At 37.2% G+C, this 22,508-nt stretch overlaps 1 protein-coding gene across 4 annotated transcripts in view; it reads right to left on the bottom strand.

The window, feature by feature from the left end:
- Window positions 1-22,508, bottom strand: part of ANKRD28 (ankyrin repeat domain 28) — a gene marked incomplete at its 5' end in the record, with an annotated part of 86,820 nt that overhangs the window by 29,135 nt on the left and 35,177 nt on the right. For all 4 annotated transcript variants that reach the window (XM_083376119.1, XM_083376117.1, XM_083376116.1 and 1 more), the window contains 10 exons: window positions 2,131-2,199; window positions 2,605-2,668; window positions 12,092-12,174; window positions 12,912-13,026; window positions 13,829-13,907; window positions 15,000-15,212; window positions 17,497-17,639; window positions 19,309-19,396; window positions 20,955-21,155; window positions 22,301-22,371. In XM_083376119.1, the coding sequence (XP_083232245.1) occupies window positions 2,131-2,199; window positions 2,605-2,668; window positions 12,092-12,174; window positions 12,912-13,026; window positions 13,829-13,907; window positions 15,000-15,212; window positions 17,497-17,639; window positions 19,309-19,396; window positions 20,955-21,155; window positions 22,301-22,371 (1,126 nt within the window). The remainder of the gene's footprint in view (window positions 1-2,130; window positions 2,200-2,604; window positions 2,669-12,091; window positions 12,175-12,911; window positions 13,027-13,828; window positions 13,908-14,999; window positions 15,213-17,496; window positions 17,640-19,308; window positions 19,397-20,954; window positions 21,156-22,300; window positions 22,372-22,508) is intronic.

Below are 22,508 nucleotides of genomic sequence, written 5' to 3'. Positions count from 1 at the left end.
AGGAGCACGAGATCGGCCGATTCGCATTCCTTGCTCCGTTTCAGCCTGCCTTCTGCAAGAGAAAGCCGGGCCGCAGGGCTGCCTCCGTAGGTACTGCTCTAACGCGGAGAGGGAAGGACAAAGAGGGAGGGAAGGAAGAAAGAAGGAAGGAAGGAAAGAAGGAAGGGACAATGGGAGAGGGAGGGAGAGAGAGAGGGAGGGAGAAAGAGAAAAACAGAGAGAGAGAAAGAGAGAGAGAGGAGAAAGAAAGAGAGAGGGAAACAGAGGAAGAGGGAGAAATAGAGCAAAAGAGAAAAATAGAGAGGGAGAGAAAGAGGGAGAGAGAGAAGCAGAAAGAAAGGGAAGGAAATAGAGGGAGAGAGAGAAAGAGGGAGAGGGAAAGAGGGAGAGAAAGAAAGGGAGAGACAAGGAGAAAGAAAGAGGGAGGGAAATAGAGGAAGAGGGAGAAATAGAGGGAAAGAGAAAAAGAGAGGGAGAGAAAGAGGGAGAGAAGGAGAAAGAAAGGGAGGGAAATAGAGGGAGAGAGAGAAAGAAAGGGAAAGAGAGAGGAGAAAGAAAGAGGGAGGGAAATGAGGAAGAGGGAGAAATAGAGGGAAAGAGAAAAATAGAGAGGGAGAAGGAGAAAGAAAGGGAGGGAAACAGGGAGAGAGAGAAAGGGAGAAATAGAGGGAAAGAGAAAAATAGGGAAAGAAGGAAAGGGAGAGAGAGAAAGGAGAGGAAAAAGAAAGAGGGAGGGGGAAAGAGGGAGAGAAAGAGAAGGAGAGAGAGAAATTAAATTAGTAACATGATTGTTAAGTGAATCTGGTTTCCCCACTAACTTTGCTTGTCAGAAGGTTGCAAAAGGCGATCACATGACCCTGGAACAATGTGACCATCATAAATATGAATCGATTGCCAAGCATCCGAATGTAAATCACATGCCCCTGGGGATGCTGCAACGGTCATAAGTGTGAAAAATGGTCATAAGTCACTTTTTTCAGTGCTGTAACTTTGAACGGTCACTAAGTGAATCATTGTAAGTTGAGGACTACCTGTACTTTATCATTTTTTTCCTTTTTTAGGGGTGGGTCAAGTTTTTGACACGTTGCTGGGTGACATTGCCTTGTCCTAAAAGTGGTACAATGGATGAAAAGGTTGAAAAGCCCTGTTTTAGTATACTGGTACTATTTGGTTCAGAATATTTTTTTTCTTGTTTTCCTGCTCTAAAAACTGGGTGCGTCTTATGGTCAGGTGCATCTTATGGTCCGAAAAATACGGTAGTTTCTACTTTTAAGTCCTACTAACTCAGGTTCTTGTTATCTGTAAGACTGCTTTCTCCTATAGTTATTTGCCTGTCCAACCTGACCAAACAGGATAAACTCCCCTCAGGCCCCATTTATTTAAGAATGCCATTTGACAGAACTTAGAAAATGCTTTTTAAAAAATTGCTATTCTGATCCTTTACAGCAGGAGTATCAAACTGCAAACCCTTAGGCTAGATACATCATAGAGAAACCACATCCACCCCATTGTTGGCAATGGCAAAAAAGTTGCAATATGTCACAACACGTCACATGACATTGCAAGTTTGACACCCCTGCTTTAGAGGGTTTTTTATATGTAAATATGGTCAACTCTTTTCTCTTGGATTTCAGGGAAACAGACCTGGCTTTTCTATTTAGCTAAGGAGAAAGCATGAATATTGGGATGCGCTGGCAGACATATATTTTCTGTATTATTTATGGATCCTATTATGATAATTATGATTTTAATAGGTCTATTTTTGTTGAGATGTTCTAAAGTCAGAGGTGTTAGGAATGAGGAAATACAAATATAATTAGTTGGTTAGTTAGTAGTAAAATGACACCATTTTTGGCTCATGTTGCAACAACATTCCTGTTTGGACAACAATAATCTGATCACCTTCATAGCTTAAACCATGTGACCATGGACAGCTAGTAGAGGACCCACAAGATTGTAAACTTTTAATATTATTATGTGCATTTGTATACATTAGACAATTCCTTTTCACTCAATGCAACCTAGGCAAGCCAAAAGGTTGAACATACCTGGTTTAAACATTAACAGCCTCCAATTTATACCACCATATGCATATTTATATAGAGTGATCCTTGTAGCATTCTCTCTTACCTTCCAAATTTGTCTTTTTTATTAAAATCCGCACCTGTGTTGAGCAGCAGATTAAGGCACTCCAAATTTCTGAAAATTAAGAGTTAATATCTGATTATACTTTTTAAAGGAGGATATGACCTTTGACTCCCAAGACTTTAATTACTGAAATAATCCTTTTTATATAAAATAGCACTAATAAATTCTCTAATATTTTAGATTTCTTATGCATAATTACTTCTCCATTGTTTATGCCAATAATGTTAAGAAGGGGTTTGTTTTTTTTACTCAATTATGTCCAATTCTCAGAAGCTATCTAAAGCATTCCTGCAGTTTCCCTGGCAAGGTTTTTCAGAAGTGGCTTAACATTGCCTCCTTCTTAGAAATGAGAGAAACTGACTAGCCCAAGGTATATAAATCCTCTAACAGAATGTAACGTTTTAACTGAGGATACTCCCAAAATTTAAAACTTTCTTAAACTACAAAAATACATACCCTCCAGCTGCAGCTGCATGAAGGCAAGTCCTGCCAAAGTCATCTGAAGTATCTATTTCAAAGCCTATGAAAGAAGGATTTTGTGAAACTACTGATAAAATTCATCAACTTTATAATTTGAAATAACATGCCATTAATCAATCTTTTTTATGCTGTAACTGATTATTTATAGAAATATAGTATATCAATAGGATGCTTATTTCATATGGTTTTCATCTTAGTTTTGAGAAATCAATAATTTTATCTTTTATGATAGAATACTACATTATGGTCTAAAGTAATGTAGATGAGATTATGAACATATAGTTCTGCCTTTCATCTTCTTAGCAAAAGCCAGAAGATGATTTTTTTTGTTTTTAAACTGAAGTAGAAACACATGATAAAAGACAAACTTGGAGGAAATAAAATCAGTAGTGTATATATTTTACTTAAATTGGAAATAATTCCCTTTTATCTCTTTCATATACCACTGAACTAATAAAAAATAATTACCTTTCCAATCTATTCTATTCAAAGTCTTGTACTTTATGAAATCAGGAAATGATCATGTTAATTTCTATTGCCAAGTCTCAATATGAAATTTCATTAAAGAGATACAAGATTTAAAACTGTATAAGAATTCTGAAGAATAAATGCTTACATCATATATACACTACAATTAAAGGTGTAAGTAGTCCAAACATTAAATGAAGAAAGTGTATCTGAATCTAATTTTAGTTCTAGGAATGAAAATACAAATAATGCACAATAATACAGAAGGCAAGAGAATAGCAAATACTTTTTACTGTCTAAAAATGATACTTCAAACTAGAGCATTTTTTTCCTATACCACTGTCAAAAACTTGGTAGAAAGCAAATGGGAGTCTTACCTAGGCAGTCTATTCATCTCCAATTAAATTAATAACACTGTAAATAAACTCACAATATTTGTTAAGTGTCTACTAACACTCTTATTCCCTCCTCCCAACAAAAAATAAAAATAAAAAGCTAACAATATTTATTTTATCTATAGTAGTTTTACTATGAAATTAAAACTATAATTATTTCTTTTACCTAGAAAAAAATAATTAAATGTATATAAACACTGTCCATCAGTTTAATTGTAGATGGCATGCATAGTTGTGTAAACTAAGTACAACCCACTGAAATTTTTGACTTTCTCAGTAAATTTTAAAATATAGACATTTGATCTTCATTTCAACAATATTGACAGATGAAGGAGATATTATTACAATAAATACCATGCACCATTTATATTTTGTCCTTGATTTACAACTGAGTCCAAAATTTCCATTAAGGCAGTTTTTAAATGAATTTTTCCCTATATTATGACCTTTCTTGCCACAGTTAAATGAATCACTGCAGTTAAGTTAATAGCAAAGCTGTTAAGTGAATGTGGCTTCCGTGTTGACTTTGCTTGCTATAAGGCTGAAAAAGATGATCATATGATCCTGGGGCACTGCCACCATCATAAATACATGCTAGTTACCAAGCACCCAAATTCTGATCTGTGACCATGGGGATGCTTCAATGGTTATAAGTGTAAAAAACAGTCATTACACTTTCAGTGCCATTGTAACTTCAAATGGTCACTAGACAAATGGTTGTAAGTCAAACAGTACTTATAAGTACATTTCTACATATGTCATTATTCAAATAACTAAAATTAGAATCAGGCACACTAAATCAGGTTCAAATAATTAGAACATTGCCAGAGAGGATATGGGAGGAATGTGTTTTGTTTAAACTTCAAACATTTACTTTTATTTGCTCTTTGTTGTTGAAGTTATCAACATATTTAGATTGAAATAGCTCTTTAAGAACTTCAGAAAGAAGATTATAGATGCCCAGGAGTCTGAAAAGGAATTTTAAAAGATTGACAAATCTTTCAATCATCAATCATTCTACTGCTTAGAAGATTATCCTAAAGGGAAAATTACAAATAAATGGCTACATGCCCAGGCCAGCCATCCCTGCAAGTGTAGCCCAAAAGCAGAATGCAAGATGCTGAATAACATCATATGACTCACAGGTAGTTCTCATAACTACTAATATCAAAGTACATGAGGCTATCATTAGAAAGAAACTACACAAGTTAGATACATGGGAGGTGTGTAAGAAAGGGAGATCTTTGCTGTCTGGAAAAAAAATGAGCAAGACTAACATTTGCTCATGAACATCAAAACGTCATGACCATTCCAGGATTTCTTGAAGAATGAGCTCTGGACAGACAAGATAATGATAGAGTTATGTAGCCACAATACTAAAAGAAGTGTTTGGAAAAGCAAATATGGTATTTCATCAGAAGAACCTGACACTAGCCTTAAAATCTAGTGATGGAAATCTTATGGCTTGGGGCTGCTTTCCTGCATTAGAGTGTGGGAGCTCACCATTACAGAATCCTCCATAAATTCCTTATTGTACCAAAAGCTGCTTGAGGATAATCCAGAGACTGAAGTTTAATCTAAAGTGGGCCTTGTTACGTACATCACCATGATCTTAAACATTCCAGTAAATTCACCAGGAATTCCTAAAAAAAGAAATATATGGTCTGGAATGGCTAAGTCAAAGCCTGGATCTAAATCCCATTCAGATGTTGTGGATGACTTGAAACACATTATGCTTTCAAGAAACTCCTCAAACATTGCCCAACCAAAAAACTTCTGCATGGAAGAGTGAGAAAAAAATCCTCCAGTTAATGTCAGTCTGGGAGTTATACGAAATGCCTACTTAAGACTTTATGATTGCAAAGCCATTTTTTCATAGGTCTTTTTGTTCAATTACAGGTAGCCCTCAAGTTACAAAAGTAATGGAGCCTGCCCATTCCATTCCTAACTCGAGGACTGGTAGGAGTGAATCTCTTACATTGAATGCAATCACTCCCTGCTTTCGCCCACGCATTCACTAATCAAATGCATGGCTCATTAAGTGCACATGAAGTATCTCAGGGTGGGGAAGGCCATAGAGGGCCTAGTGATAAAACAGACCACCTGCTTCAGACCACCCAAGGCCTCCCCCGACCCAATGATACTTCATGCTCCCCACAATTGCTTCCCCCCCATCCTTTCGCGCTGGATCACTTACCTTGCGAAGATCTAGCGAGCTGTCTCTGCTCTAGTCTCTTTGTCGCACTAGATCACGGCACTGAAGAGCTTCCAGTTTTGGCGCCCAAAGTGTTTGTGGACACTTTGAAGCAATAAAATCGTTGCCTCAAAGTGTCTGCTCAGCTTGCAAACACTTTGAGCGCCAAAACTGGAAGCTTCTCAGTGCTGTAAACCTGCATGACTTTCAGCCATGAGATTACAGCGCTGAGAACCTTCCAGTCTCGTTTCCTCTTCCTCCAGAAGAAAAGCCTTTGCTGCCAAAAACATAGCTTTGCATTGATGCATGATTCACTCCGGGACTCCGTTTTCAGCAGCAAAGGCTTTTCCTCAAGCCCTTTTGCCAATGAAAATGAAGCCCCTGGAAAGAGTACATGTCGCTACAGGCCTCAGTTCTCAGCAGCCAAGGCCTCCTCAAGGCCTCTGCTGGTGAAAATGGAGGCCAGGGGCGACACAAGCATCATTCTGGTGCTACCTTTTCAGCAGCAAAAGCTTTTCCTCAAGGCCTTTGCAGCCGAAAACAGAGCTCTGCATTGATGTGCGCATTACTCCCAGCCTCCATTTTTGCCAACAAAGGCCTTTCCTGAAGGCCTCTGCCACTGAGAACACAGCCCCAGGTTGAAGGGTGTGTCATCCCTGGCCTCCTTTTCACACCAGCAGAAGCCATTCCTGAAGGCCTCCGCCGGTGAAAATGGAGGCCAGGGGTGACTCACCTGCCAACCTGAGCCTCCATTCTCGGTGGCAGAGGCTTTTTGCAAAGATGGCCAAAGGCTTTGCAAATGGAGCAAAGGCTTCAATGTTTCAGGCCTTCCCTACATTTGCAAAGCCTTTTGGTGCAGATCTTGTCCAGGCCTCCTGTTTGCAAAAATAAACAAACCAGTGGCCTAAAGTGCCATGAGATCACGCAAGATCAGTAGCGTGATATCTCACGCTAGTGATCTCATGTGATCTTTTGGTACTTTAGGCCTCCATTCCCTGTGAATGCACTGAAGGCTTGAAGCAGCAAAACAGACTAAGAAAGTGAAGGTTCTATAGATCTTTGCAAGGTGAATATCCACAGGCAGGCCTAGTGCCTACGGAGACCTGGCAGGGAGGGGGGAAGGAATAGCCAGGGTTAATGTTGCAGTGCCTCTGTGATTGTAAAGGTGAATGACTGCCATGGCACTGCAACATTCATAATCTTGGGACTTGTTCATGACCACTAGGGGGCACTTATAATGTAACTTCGAACATTCACTAAGGGAACATTTGTAATTCGGGTATTACCTGTACATCACTTATAAATACTGTCTGTTGATAAAATATACATATGTTCAAATATGTTAAAAAAAAGGGGGGGGGAACTGTACATAAGGAGTGCTTTCTCTGTCATGACTGTATAGTTTAAGGTAGTGTTAAGCTGCAAATTATTTGAGAATACCTCCTTCCTTCTTTTGTATGAAGGGTGAAGGGCTTTCCTTGAAGGGCAATAATAATTAATAATAATAATGCCCACTAGCATTCCTTTGCAGACCACAAAGATTTTTAATTTATCAGTGTGGGCCTTTCCTTTCTACAAGATAATAATAATAATAATAATAATAATAATAATAATAATAATAATAATAATAATAATAATAATAATAATAATAATAATAATAATAATAAAGTTAGAAGGGACCTTGGAGGTTATCTAGTCCAACCCCATGCTCAGGCAGGAAAACTTATATCATTTCAGGCAAATGGCTGTCCAGTCTCCTCTTAAAAACCTCCAGTGTTGGAGCATTCACCACCTCTGGAGGCAGGTTGTTCCACTGGTTAATTGTTCTAACTGTCAGGAAGTTTCTCCTTAGTTCTAGGTTGCTTCTCTCATTGACTAATTTCCATCCGTTGCTTCTTGTCCTGCTTTCAGGTGCTTTGGAGAATAGCTTGACTCCCTCTTCTTTGTGGTAGCCCCTGAGATATTGGAACACTGCTATCATGTCAGCCCTCACCCTTCTCTTCATTAAACTACACATACCCAATTCCAGCAACCGTTCCCTATATGTTTTAGCCTCCAGCCCCCTAATCATCTTTGTTGCTCTTCTCTGTACTCTTTCTAGAGTCTCAACATCTTTTTTACATCGTGGTGACCAAAACTGGATGCAGTATTCCAGGTGTGGCCTTACCAAGGCATTGTAAAGTGGTATTAGTACTTCACTTGATCTTGATTCTATCCCTCTGTTAATGCAGCCTAGCACTGTGTTGGATTTTTTGGCAGCTGCAACACACTGCTGGCTCATATTAAAGTGATTGTCTACTAAGACTCCGAGATCCCTCTCACAGTTACTACTATTGAGCAAGGTACCACCTATACTATACCTATGCATTTGATTTTTCCTGCCTAAATGTAGAACCTTACTTTTTTCACCATTGAATTTCATTTTGTTAGATAGTGCCCAGTGTTCGAGTCTGTCCAGATCCTTCTGTATCTTAAGCCTATCTTCTGGAGTATTGGCTATTCCTGCCAGCTTGGTGTCGTCTGCAAATTTGATGAGTTCCCCATCTATCCCCTCATCCAAATCGTTAATGAAGATATTGAAGAGCACTGGGCCCAGAACAGAGCCCTGGGGCACCCCACTACATACTTCCTTCCATGTAGATGCGGTTCCATTGAGGACCACACGCTGAGTACGGCCTGTCAGCCAGCTACGAATCCATCTGGTGGTAATGCTATCTAACCCACATTTTTCTATCTTATCAAGTAGTAGGTTGTGATCTACTTTATCAAATGCCTTACTGAAGTCCAAGTAAATTATATCTACAGCATTCCTCTGGTCCACTAGTTTTGTCACTTGGTCAAAGAATGTAATAAGATTTGTCTGGCATGATCTGTTTTTGACAAACCCATGTTGACTTTTAGTGATGACTTTGTTTGCATCAAGGTGTTTGCTGATTTGTTGTTTGATTATCTTTTCCAGAATCTTCCCAGGTATTGAGGTCAGGCTGATAGGTCTGTAGTTTCCTGGATCTATTTTTTTCCCTTTTTTGAAGATGGGAACTACATCAGCTCTCTTCCAGTCCTCTGGTAGTTCCCCAGTGCTCCAGGATCTTTGAAAAATATAGTTCAGTGGTTCTGAGATCACGTCTGCCAGTTCCTTGAGAACGTTGGGGTGTAATCCATCTGGTCCTGGTGATTTGAACTCGTCTAGGCTGGACAGGTGCTCACTTACCATTTTCTTGCCTATCTTAACTTGCGTTTCTATTCTGTTTTTTATGGCACTGGTTTGGGTAGGTTGGACTGTTTTTTCCCTTTGTGTAAAGACAGATGCAAAAAACGAATTAAATAGTTCTACTTTTGGGAGAGAAAGTTGTCTGCTAGGTTTGACAGGAATATGTTTGATCTTCCACTTGGTGCAGAGTTTGTCTCCCAGTTGATATCAGGGTAATTAAAGTCCCCCATTACTATTGTGATGTGCTTTTTACATACCTTAGTTAGCTGACTAGCAAAAAGTTCATCTATTTCCTCTGCTTGGTTGGGCGGCCTATAGTATACACCTATGGCAATGTCATTTTTTCCCCCTTTTATATTGACCCAAATGCTTTCAAGTTTACAGTTTTCGTCATTGTTGTGCTCTATTTCTGTAGAGATAAAGTTATTTCTTATATAGAGAGCAACTCCTCCTCCTCTTTTGTTTAGTCTGTTTCTTTTAAATCAGGCTGTATCTTTAATCAGGTTGTATCCTGCCATTCCCTCACCTTCCCAGCAAAGTCTTATCACAACAAAAGCATAGCAAGACAGCTGACTTCTGCCTTCAGTTTGAGTATAAATATACTATGTCTAAAAAGAAACCTAACCTCTGAATTCCTGTTTCTTCCAGAGGCAAAGTCAACTGAGTCACTTTCACATTCCGTTCCCAGCTCTGAATTGGAATTTAAGTACATGCCTGTGAATTTCTGCTCAATGGCTCCACTGACTGTCTGGCAAGCAAAAAGGCAAACCAAACCTTTGACCTTTCCTATAGGTCAAGCTACTGAACTGAAAGCTTGTTTATGCACTACATAGAATGCCCCTCTAAGTTTAGGACACAGCAGGAATTGTCCAGTTCCTGCGCTGCATTTTAGATATGCAACAAAAGATTAGAGACATGATTCTGTCTCTGGTACAGCAAATATATGGCCAGCAAGACCAAGCAGATTTATCAGCTTCCATTTTAGATACTTTTTTCAAATATCAGGATTGTAAAACAGAAATGAACAATGTTTTGTAATCGAGATTGAAAGGCACTTTTATTTGAACTTTGGGATTTGATTATTATAATTGTTTATTATTAAAGAAGAACTGTGTATTACATTAATTCTGGGAAAAAAGATTAATGTTTTTTATATTTGTATCAGTACCAAATAAAGTATTTTCTAAATTTTCTTCCTAACCCACCTGATCAGAAACATCAGATGTACCCTGATCAAGAGGCAACAGTGAGAATGTTCTTTGGCAGGATAGATTGGTTCAGGATCAGTTAGGGAGCGAGACAGGGATGTATTTTATCACTATTCTTGTTCAGTCTGTATGCTGAAGTGATCATGCAGAATTTAGACCTGGAACTACCTGTTTTGGGAGTGAAGATTTGAGGAAGAACCGTAAATAATTTGAGGTATGCAGAGGATATAAAGCTATTGACTGAAAATAAAAAAGATCTGGAAAAAAAGAAGATCTGGAAAATCAAGGATGAAAGTGAAACGGTAGGACTGGATATTAACTTTAGGAAAACAAAGATGATGGCAGCTGGATATGAGTTGCTTAAAATCAGCAAGGAGGAAATTGAATTAGTTCAAGAATTTATTTTCCTTGGATCAAAAATTGTTCAAGATAGCAGTTCTACATATGAAATTAAACTCAGGATAACCTTAGGCCACACTGCAATGGTTAAAATGAATAAGATGGAAAAGCAGAGATGTTGATATAAATACAAAAAGCAGGCTAGCAAGTCTTCTCTGTGATGAGGTATGGGTGTGAGAATTGGGCAGTAAGAATGGCTGACCGAAGAATAATTGACACCTTTGAACTACGGTGTTGGTGTAAATTATTGGGTATACCATGGACAACCAGAACAACTAATAGAGAGATGTTGAATCATATAAAACCAGAAACATCACTAGAAGTTAAAATTACAAGACTGCTTCTGATTTATTTTGGCCACATCATGCATGCAAATTCATTCAAGAAGTCATTAATGCTAGGAATGGTTAGCAGATCAGGTTAGAGTAACAATAAAGAGCAGGTAACAAATTTTATAAATAAATGCATATGAAAGCTAACAAGTATTTGATTAAAACAAAGCTTTATGAATAGAGAATTAAGTTTTCTACAATCAAATCACTAAACCAGCTTAAAACCAAGCTATATAAATTAAAGACATTTCTGGGTATAATCTATATTACTAAATTAAAAATTATCTTTTTTAATTATAAATTTATATCCCAACTTTCATTGTTTATATTCTCATAATTCAGAATATTCACATGATTAAAAAATAAAGAACACCAAAAATATGATTTCTAAACATTAGTTTTGATCACTAATATATTGAGGAATTTTTAAATATTTTTATATCTGCTGTTTACTTTGTTATTGCATGCCATCAGAATTGCTTTTGGTGAGATGGGTGGTTATACAAATTTGATTAATAAATAAAACAAACACTGACCAAAGATATCAATATCATGTTATAGTGTAGACTACCTGGCCCTTTAAATCAAAAGCCAGATTTGATCCATAAGGGCCAATAAAGTGGGAAGAAAGGATTCTGGGAGTTTCTGATAGGAAAAGTTTTAGACGTATTTTCTGAGGGAGCTGGTTGAAGTCCTGAATAAGACAGTTACAAGTTGGACGTTATTTAGCCATAGTTAGAACTGTGTTAAAGTATTTTGTATTTAAACTGTGTGTGGTGTTTATGGAAACTTATTTTTAATGAAGCCAGGTTTTTGTTTTGTTTTGTTTCAATTGTAGAAGTGACCTTTTATTTGTCTCAGCTTGGCCAAGCTACTGACTCACTAATTTTTTATTTTGTTTTCCTCTCTGCATTCATCCAGACCCAGAGTGCAGCAAAGATTTCCTCCTAAGTCCTCTCCTGGTTCCCCAAAAGGCTGGTGTGGAAAGGAAAACCAGTAGTGAAGATGATGGCAGCATGCATCTATTTAACTGATATTTTTTTTAAGAAGCACTATCTGAAAACTGTAATTTTTAAACCAAGTTATTGATTTTTCCCTGTGGATCAGGGATAAGGCCATAACTTTCAATAATTATTAGTGCCTAGTTCTGCTATAGAAACCTTTTATAATGTGTTTGCCTTGATAATACCAAATTCTATTCTTCAATATGCAAGCAGTTTAAAGGAGAAGAGTTAAAATTAATTTAAATGGCCTACCTGATGAAAGCAGCTTTCTGCAACAGTCTGAAAATCCACTTAATGCTGCCAAATGGAGAGGAAACATTCCATGTATTCCCTGCCTAAGATACACCACAATCAGACATCACAGTCTTATTACAATACATATAGGGCAGGATGTCATGCCAAATTTCATTTCGTGGGCATCAATTTCCTAGAGTTAAAATGCCCTATTACATTTGCCTGTTGAATTATATTATAAATTTTACTGCCAGAACTACAAATTTATAAATATTGTTTTGTAAATTTTGGAGGGATATATTAAATTGCATATCAACAGATAAATTTAAAGAATTATGAATTTTATTTGTCATAGAATATTTAAACCAGTAAATTCTCTGGAAATTGCTATGTAAGCTGTCACTAATGTTTTCTATTGCAAAGAATCATATTTCAAAGATATAGGTTGGGTACTTTGTATTTTTTCAAGCACCATTTTACCCAGGTAATTTCCTAGCTTTTGTCCAGGATACTATATTACATTTGAATGAGAATTTTCTGCTCTAAAAAGCACTTTATAACCTTTGCTACTATATTATTACTGAGGTACTAAAATGCCTTAAGGAGTTACCACCTATTGCTCAAAACCTGCAAAACTCATGTTCTATTTCCTTTCTGGATTATGATGAACTATCCTAACCATGCCCTTGAAACTCTCATGCTTCCCCAGGCTAAAATGGTCTAGAAGAGATTCATTCTGATAAAATTCATAGAAAATTCCATTTCTGAATCCACGACTTTTGCATACCCACACATATACCACATTTGGACATAATTAAACATTATAAATGCTCCTTACTTTGCTGTATCAGCACCACTTGTAATCAGTGTGTTAATGAGCAGTTCATGGCCATATCTGGCTGCTATGTGTAATGGTGTATTGCCATTTTTATCTTCACAGTCTATTTCCGCTCCTGAATATTAAATTAATATAAAGTGTAGTCATGTGAGTATATTAAATGGTTAAACAAATAAATTCATATTTAAAAACATCTTATCGGGGAATTTCAAATGGTGAAGCTGATTAAATTCTATGGATATAATACCTATTTTTCCTGTACAAAGAAAAAATAAAAAATGAAGAGTACACACAATGACATCTACTGTTGATTTGTGTTATACAACTTGGATAACAAGACCCACATATATTTTGCAGTGTACGTTTTTTGTAAGTAGAAATAGTTTTATGATTTAAATAACACCAAAATACACATGCATTTTATTGTAGTGATTATAGAGTGATGTTAATTTTGCAGTCCCAAACATTAGTTTTTTTGTGAAAATAACACTATCAGCAAATTTGTACCACAAATTAAAGACTGAAATGAGAAGACAAAAGCTTACACCACTTAGAGAAGTCTTCACTATATATGGAATTTATTCATTAAAAATTCACTATTTGTAAAACTTAAAAATAATAACATTACATTTTAGAGTTAGGAGTCAGAATGTAAATTTAAGCTAAGCTATCAACAATATCAAAGAAAAACTATAGTAGAACTTTGACTATTTAAGCACTGAAGGATAATGGAATTTCAGACATCTGAACAAGAGAAACAATATCCTACAGATTTTGTAGTCTGAAATCTTTATTTAAAATATTCAGATTCATATAATTACTAATATAAGCATATCAGAAAATAAAAATTAATACATAAAATTATTCCAAATAATAATAGTCAAATAATAAGTAATACTGTTGTGGGTTTTTTTTACCATTGTGGATGATGGTTTGTGATCTTGAAAATCTTCCATGAATAGCTGTCATATGTAATGGTGTTTTCCCATCTTTACTCTGGGGAAAAAAGAAGTCAAACCCATGACTATCAAGACCATTTAAAAGATTAAACACAGAATTTGCTGCTTATTGTTCTTTCCTATTTATATTCCTTTTCATATAAAAACTCTACTGGTGATTACAAATAAAAAAGCTATAGATTTTTCAAGATGATCACTTTTTATTCTTACTAATAACCAAATAACCATTACACTGGACAAATTTGTTTTTGGTCCCTTGGTATCTAGCTAATGATAGTAGGCAAGTTAAATACAAAGCATACACAAAATTTTAAATGAAAGTATATAAGTGTTTATGCATATTCACCTGCACTTTTGGCTTTAACTATAAAACTATAAATAATGTAGTAAAGGGGCATCTAAAATCTTATCCAATTACTAAATACATAAAATAACACCTTATTCTTATAAAGTTATTTTGGAAATACTAACCTTAATATATAAGGATGTTTCTATTTTTTCCAAACCTTTATTATATAATCTTCAATCAAAATTAGCTAAGATAAATTTCAGGAAACATTTTTTACTTGTCTACTGCTGATCTATTATTATAAATTGTATTTTTGTGTCTTTTTATAATATTTAATTTAGTAAACTGTAAACATCATGAATTATTATCATATAGTTAATAATGTTAATTATATTGATTCATATATATAGTTTCAGGATTCTGGGCCAATTTATTTTTCCTGTGTCTCTTTCTAATGAAAGAAAGTTTAAATTTGATGATTTTGCATCACATAAAATTTAAAGTGTTCAAAGTTGCTTATTATTATTTGTCAATATACTAAACATATATTCAAAATGAAATTTATATGTATAGATTAAGGATAGGTTGTAAGTCACCTTTTTCGGAATCATAATTTTGAACCATTGCTAAATAAATGGTCATAAATCAAAGCCTCCAGTAATTAATAGATGGATATAATCCTTAGATATTCCCTAAATATTTGCACAATAAAATGTATTTCTTGGGTATTAAAAACCAATGTTTTACTTTCTATGACTTTTAGGGATGGTATCTACATTAATAATAAAGATATTCAAAGTATTATTACAGCATTTAAAATTCACCTTTCAGTCATTTTACCTTCGCATTTACATCTGCACCATTACAAACCAGAACCTCTAAACATAATGCTCCATGAGTTGATGTAGCAGCAAAATGTAAAGGTGTAAATCCCTTCTTATTCATTTGATTTACATTAGCACCACGGTCTATCAATTCATTTACTACAATATCTTGTCCATTGAAGCAAGCAATATGAAGAGGTGTATTGCCATATGCATTTGCTTCATTGATCTGTTAAAGAATAAAAACAATTATGTAAATTTCATTAAAGCTATCTGTCCATCCGTCCATCCATCCATCCATCCCAAATATTTTTATTCCATCACAGCAGAACACATACTCAAAGAGTTTTAGGAACCACTGTGCTTCATTAAAAAAAAACAGAATTTGAATATAAAAAGATAGTCAAAATTACAGAAGACAATTTAATCCCTTCTAATAGATTCGTATGAATAACAAAGCCTACTTCCTGTCATTGCAGACTAGACTGATGAAGGCTTATAATATCGCTGAATAAAATAATTTTCAGTATGTTCATTTGAAGTAATAAGGCAAGGTGCATGATAAGACATTCCTCCATATTGTGTTGAATCTCAGCAATATTTAAAGAAGTAACTGAGAGTTCATATAAAAGCAGAAAAAGTCAGAAAAAAACAATACCGTATTTTCTGGCGTATAAGACGACTTTTGAACCCCTGAAAATCTTCTCAAAAGTTGGGGGGTCGTCTTATACGCCGGGAAAAAAAACCAAATCATTCGAGCGTACTTTCTTGCAAAGCCGGGCCGCCCCGTGCAACCGAGCTATCTCCGGCGCGGCTCCGGGACACGGCTGGGCGGGAGCGTCGGGCGGCTCTCCCCACACAAAGCTTTGCAGGTAACTCGCGGGCTAGGGAGCGGCGCCCTCTCCACGCCTGCGGACCCGGAGCCGCAGCGGAGAGGCGCTTTTTCCCTTTCCCTTCATGGGGGGGTGTGGTGTGCGCCTCTCCAGGAACTGCTGGGTGGGCCACGTGAAGCCGAGCGGCGCTTCCCGCGCGAGTGGATCGGCAGAGGCTCTGGGAGAGGCCGGGGAGCGAGGCGGGCTGGCGGACAAAGGCAAGAGGGGCGTGCCTGTGCTGAAGGTTCTCCCGGAGCCTGGCCTGGGGCAGGGCCGGCGCCCCCTGGGCCTGCTTTCCCCCTCTGGCCCCGCTCCTCCCCCGTGCCTGCCGCTCTTCTCGGCCTGGCTTGGCCTGCGGCTGCCGGCCCCTTGTTCCGGGAAGCCCCGCGAGGAACCATGTGGCTTTTTGCAGTTTTGCTTAGCTTCCTGTTTGGCGGGGCCTTCCAGCAGCGGCAACATTCGAGCAAACTCGCATGGGGCAAAGAGGGAAGGAAGGAGACTTGGGGAGCCTAACTTTTGGGGACCAGCAACTTGGGAAAGCTGTAGCCTCAGGCTTCCTTCCGGACTCACCTGTCACCAGCACCGCTCTTCCCCCCGCGGGGATGCGCTTCCGCCGGGCGGTGCTGGCTGAGACGAGCCAGCAGGCAGCCGCCATGAGCGCGGTGCTGAGGGGCAGCGGCAGGACGTCCTGGCCCAGCGCCTGCAGGACGGCCAGCAGCCCCACGCGCAGCAGCAGCCGCCGGCTCAGCAACAGGTCGGAGCGCAGGAGCCGCACCGCCAGGCTGCCCAGGAAAAGCAGCCACACCGAGAGGCTGCACGCCCAGGCCAGCTCCATGAGGGGCAGGGGGGGAAGCTGGCCGGGAAGAGGGACCGGGAGCCCGGGCCGAGCGCGCCTCGGCCGACAGTGAGAGGGAAGCAGCACGTGAGTTCTAAAAAAGAGGCTGCGGGCGGAGCTGCCCCGCCCTGCGCCAAATGGGAGAAGTTCAAGGCCTGGGGGGGAAGCAAGTGGGGCGCCGGCCGTGGCGGGGTGGCGGCTGCCCTCCAGTGCTGCCTGCCGCCCGGGAAACGCTGCGCCTCGGGGGCCGGCAGAAGCGCGGGAGCAGCAAGAGGGCCGGCGGGTAAGTATTTTACGGCGTATAAGACAAAACCTTCAAAATCTTCTTAAAAGTAGGGGGTCGTCTTATACGCCAGAAAATACGGTATTTTTATCATTGATATATTTTTAAATCTTTCTTTTGGCATTCTTTCCACTGTCTTGTTTTATATTTGTGAGATGATGAGCAAAGTTGGTTGTTTTTTCAATATTTGAATGGTGTTTAATTGTGTTTGCTGTATAAATTATCTTTATTACATTTACACATTTGTCATGAAAATACTTATGGCTTATACTGAAGACTAAAGTTTTAGAGAATAATGATTTTTAAACACTTTCTGACAAAATTAGACTGTCACAATACTGCTTGAAATACAAGTTTAATAAAACAAACTACAATCTATCAAGTGACATTTAAAAAAGAAAACTGAAATGTTAGCAAGTTTACTCTTATTTGAAAGTATGAGTTATTTATAAAGATGTTATATTATGGCTGTATTCCTATTAAATTAAATGAAATAATGTGATTTAGAATTATTTCTACTTACATCAACGCCAAGATCAAGAAGGTACTTGACTACATTAATCATATCAGCAGATGCTGCAGCATGTAATGGCGTATATGATTTCTTGTCTTTACACGTCACTTCTGCTCCGTGAGCTACAAGCAGTTTTACCACATCAATATAACCTCAACAAATAAAATAAAATAAAATTCATTCATTCAATGTGACTACCCATCTCAAATTTTTAACAACAGTTCAAAACACCACAAAATACATAACAAGACACACAAAGCATACATACATGTGATCAGCATCTGAGGTAAAAAAAGAAATCTACTGTCACAAATCAGTAGAATCACTATACAGGTTCTGTCAGCAAGCTCAATGACAAAACCATCTTTAATGCTTTATAAAAGGCCAGCTTTAGGGGGCAGATGATTCAAAGGATAGGTGCCTCCCCAAAAAAGGTTCTGTTCCTGGATTCCACCAAATGGCACTCCCTAATACTAGAACCCAGTACATGCCTTTGCTGCTGGACCTAATGGGATAAATAAATGTAATTGGAGAGATGGTCCATCAAATAACTCAGTCCCATGCCATGAAAAGCTTTATAGGTTTACTACATGTAATCCTTGACTTAAGACCACAACTGAGCCCCAAATTTCTGTTGCTAAGTGAAACATTTGTTAAGCAAGCTTTGTCCCACGTTATGACTTTTCTTGTCACAGATGTTAACTGAATCACTGCAGTTGTTAAGTTAGGAACATGATTGTTAAGTGAATCTAGCTTTCCCCATTGACTTTGCTTGGCAAAAGGTTACAAAGGTGGTCACTTGACCCTGGGACACTGCAACCATTATAAATCAGTCAGTTGCCAAGCATCTGAATTTTGATCATGTGACCATGGGGATGCTGCAATGGTCTTAAGTCTGAAAAACAGTCCTAAAACTCACTTTTTTCAGTGCTGTTGTAACTTTGAACAGTCACTAAATGAACTGTTGTAAGTTGAGGACTACCTGTACCATACTTTGAAATATGCCCAGAAACATATTAGTAGGCAATACAGTTTGCAGAGTAAAAGATCACAGCCTGACCAAGGAGCATCCACATCTAACTATACTGCTGCATTCTATATCAGTTGCAGCTTTTGGATGTTCCATGTAAAGGGACTGCTGCAATCGTTTCAGGAGGTAACCATGGCATGTGTGGCCATGAGCTCAGCCCTCTGTCCAGGAATAGCTGTAAATGGTGCATAATAGAACGTTGTGTAAAGGTTCCAATGGGTTCACCTGCCACCTGTTCCTTGAATAGGCGTTGTGAGTCCAAGAGGATCCTAAACTGAATACTAGTTCTGCTTGTAGTGCAATCCCATCAGTCCCAGGAATATGGGGATCTGTCCAAGCTTTTGAAAAGGTTCAATTTCTAAACTAATTGATCAGTTTTAATACTTGGATGTAGACATTTTTTTAAAGTTGCTACAGTTCTGATATTATAATATATAATTGCCAAAGAACATATAAAATGTCTTTTCTTTCCAGTACATACAATACAAATTATCTTTAAATATTTAACCAGTTGTAACTCTGTCAGAGCAGATAAAGTTTTTTTAAATTCATAGAGCGAGAACTCTTACTTATAACATGTGATTGTCTGTTGGTAACAGAATATCATTATTTTAAATTAGGTCATCCTTACAATACTGGTAGAGCAATAAATTTTCATCTGTACTGAGAAGGAAATATACAGGAAAATGCCACCAAATATCCATTCAAACCTCATGCAAACTATGCAGGAAGAAAATAGCATGCAAATGCCTGCTTTAAAGAAGCCAGGGAAAAAAAGTTAATTTACATACCCATATAGGCTGCCCAGTGGATAGCCCGTCTATCTTTCTTATCAAAGGCATTGATATTGGCACCTCTAGATAATAATAAATTGACCATCTAGAATGAAGATAGTTATATTTCTTAATATACAGAATTATTTGTGTGAAGTCCAATCTTCAATGCTTAGGTAACATTTTTAAACAATAACATTTTATTTATAACAAATAAAAATGTTACCACTTGTATAATATTTAATCTCATTTAAAATGTATTTATAATGAGGGTATCAGTCCTTCAAGTCAAGTCGGATTAGGGAACAAGATCTTGAATTCTGTCTGCCCCATTTTATTCCAAACAAATCAAGTCAATGTTATCCTAAGTATCTTTCTCATCCCTTCTTCCTTAGTCTTTATCAGACTAATTTGGTGTATATTTAATAGTTTTTATACTACTTCTTCAAGGTTATCTCCATATTCCTCTACAGAAGCCAAAGCTCTTGCTAAACTTTAGTAGACAGATAAAGTCATTTTAGATTTCGTTGAAATATTAGTTTTACTAAGAGCAATAAAGTTTATTTCTGAAATCCTGAAGAAAGGCATAAAACTTAGGGAACAAGCAAGTTTCCAATCTAATGCTACATCTTAAATGAAGGATAGGCCCAAGAATCAAACCACAAGAAAAATGTAATTGTGTCCATAGTATAGTCCTCATTTAAAAACACCACATGGATCTGCAAACTTAGTCATTAAACAACAGTCTTAAGTTTAAAAAATGTGACTGTGGAGTTTAGCACCAGCAGCTCCAACAGTCCCAGTTGCCATTAAGTCCCAGTTGCCATTAGCAAGCTCCACAGGTTAAGTGAGGACCTCATGTGACTGCAACTTCCAAGTTCTTGCAGGATTCTCTATTAATTTTGCTTGTGGGAGGCCAGCAGGGAAAGTCTCAAATCACAATAATGTTATCACAGGATATAACGATGGATGCAAGTATGAGATCCATTTACAACCAGCACTCGCTCAGTATATCGTAAGTTTGAATGTTTGCTGAACAAGTGATCATTAAATTTAAACCACCATGATGGAATGCATAACCTTGAGGAAACGAGAGATATGTCACCTAGCAAACTATCAGACAAGAGAGGCAGCAGAAGCCTGCAACTGTTTAGTGGCCAAAGAAAGAAATTTAGAAAGGCCCCCCCAATGGATCCATCACTTAAAAGTGGCAGGCAGAACATCTGTATTTTCAGTTTTGAAGGATTCTGTTAATGTAATAAAGTAAATTTAGCTCATCTAGTTGTGTTTCCTATCTGGTTTTCCCAGGAAGGCCAACATCACCTGTAGTAAGAAAACCATAAGGCCTGGGTGCCTATAAAGCAGGACAGTGTTGAATCTTTGCTTGTCTGGAACTGGGTAGTATCTTGCATGAAATTTGTTTGGTAATTCTATATTTAATTCCTTGTGTTTCACAATGCAATAACATCAACTGAGTAAAAATTAAAAAAATAAAGGCTTGATTGAAGGACCATTTTAACATGCTAGCCCTATGATGATTTCCTATCATATTTGAAATTTCAAATATGTTCTGTTATTTCCTTTATATGTAGCAGTAAGATCAGATAAATGAACACCGGCTTGCAGTTAGGGGATTTGGGGAACTGAAAATAAGTCATTTGTACCTGGACTTGTCCACTCAAAGCTGCATAGTGTAATGCTGTTCTACCAGCCCGATCTGATACATTTACATTACTGAGTAGTGGCACCAAAGCTTCTGCACACTTGACAGCTTTCTTTGTAGCTGCTATGTGTAATGGTGTTTGCCAGTTTTTATCACGAGCATTGACATCAGCTGAATGCTTCAACAACACCTGAACAGCATCCTAAAAAATAACACACCATTATATAATATAATTACTAATGATCTTCCCACTCTTTAACATTTCCTTAAACCAAAAACCAAGACATCATTGAAATCTAACCTGATTCAAGGGAAAGTTAAGCAGAAAAGGTCAATAAAAAAAATTAAATAATTTGTGACTGATTTCTAATCCTGTTGAGTTACCTTTGACAAATTTTATCTTTTAGAATGCTAGCAAAAGCTGTAGTTGTGATGGACCTTTAAGAAGTTAAGAAGAAAAATCCATATAAATGTACTTGTAAAATAACTGTGGTATTTAAGTACATGGATGAATGTTTTCACATAGGCAACTGTCAGATTTATTTGCTTCTTATCACATCCTACATTTTGGCAAGCTCTACAGAACTACACATGCTCCCCCCAACATGCTTTTGACAGTAGCTACTGGTTATTTTCACAGCAAAACAAATGCTTTAATTGTTACTATATTTTTTGGAAGCAGTCCTATCTGCCTTTTGGTTGTAGCAAATATTAGGTAAGTTAGAACATGTATTAATGTCAGCTAAAATGACATTCTAAGTCTTACCATGCTGTAGTGCTAATAAATACCATCTGTCTCCCCAATTTTTTGAGCTTCCATTGATGAATCATAGCAAAATATCTTTTTATTAGATAATAATTAAGAACAGAGGCCCTTTTGAAATTCATAATTCCTATTTAATTATATCTATTATACTTGTTATATTTATAATTAGTAATAGATAGCACCATAGGAAAGTGACATTCCAAATGTAATACACATATATTTTTGAGGAGACTTAGTTGTCTACATTATTTGTTAAATCCAATTAATATTTATTTTAAAAAAACTATTTTGAGAGATTAACATAGCACTGGTGTAGACTATCCTCGCTGCCTCATCCTTATCCTCATTCTCTTATTTTAATCATCCTTTAGAATTAATCATGCCTATGATGGTATAATACCGGATAGAAACTTTTACCAGTATCATAACAGGAAGATGTTATATATCAGCTCCATATACCTTGCAAATGTGCCAATGTAAGAGTAATACCAATCCTTCTCCAAGGGCTATAAATTAAAGATTACAATAAAAAATATTTTGAAATAAAATATATTTAAATGTTTAAAAAAAACCTTGCATACCTCACTACGTGTTGCAACAGCTCTGTGTAAAGGAGATAACCACTTGCTATCTTTGGCATTAACTCTAGCTCCTGCAAACAGATGCACAGAAATTTTAAAAAGCAATATTAATCTCATACAAACAATTTTTAAAAGAAATAATAAAAGTATTAAGTGCTGCTAATTAGTAATAGTATACTTTAATCAAGTTTTCTACAAACTGCAGTTT

Source organism: Vipera ursinii, assembly GCF_947247035.1.
Source record: "Vipera ursinii genome assembly, chromosome: Z".
Taxonomy (NCBI): Eukaryota; Metazoa; Chordata; class Lepidosauria; order Squamata; family Viperidae; genus Vipera; species Vipera ursinii.
Note: the sequence above shows the minus strand (reverse complement) of the source record. Positions and strands in the feature narration are given on the sequence as shown.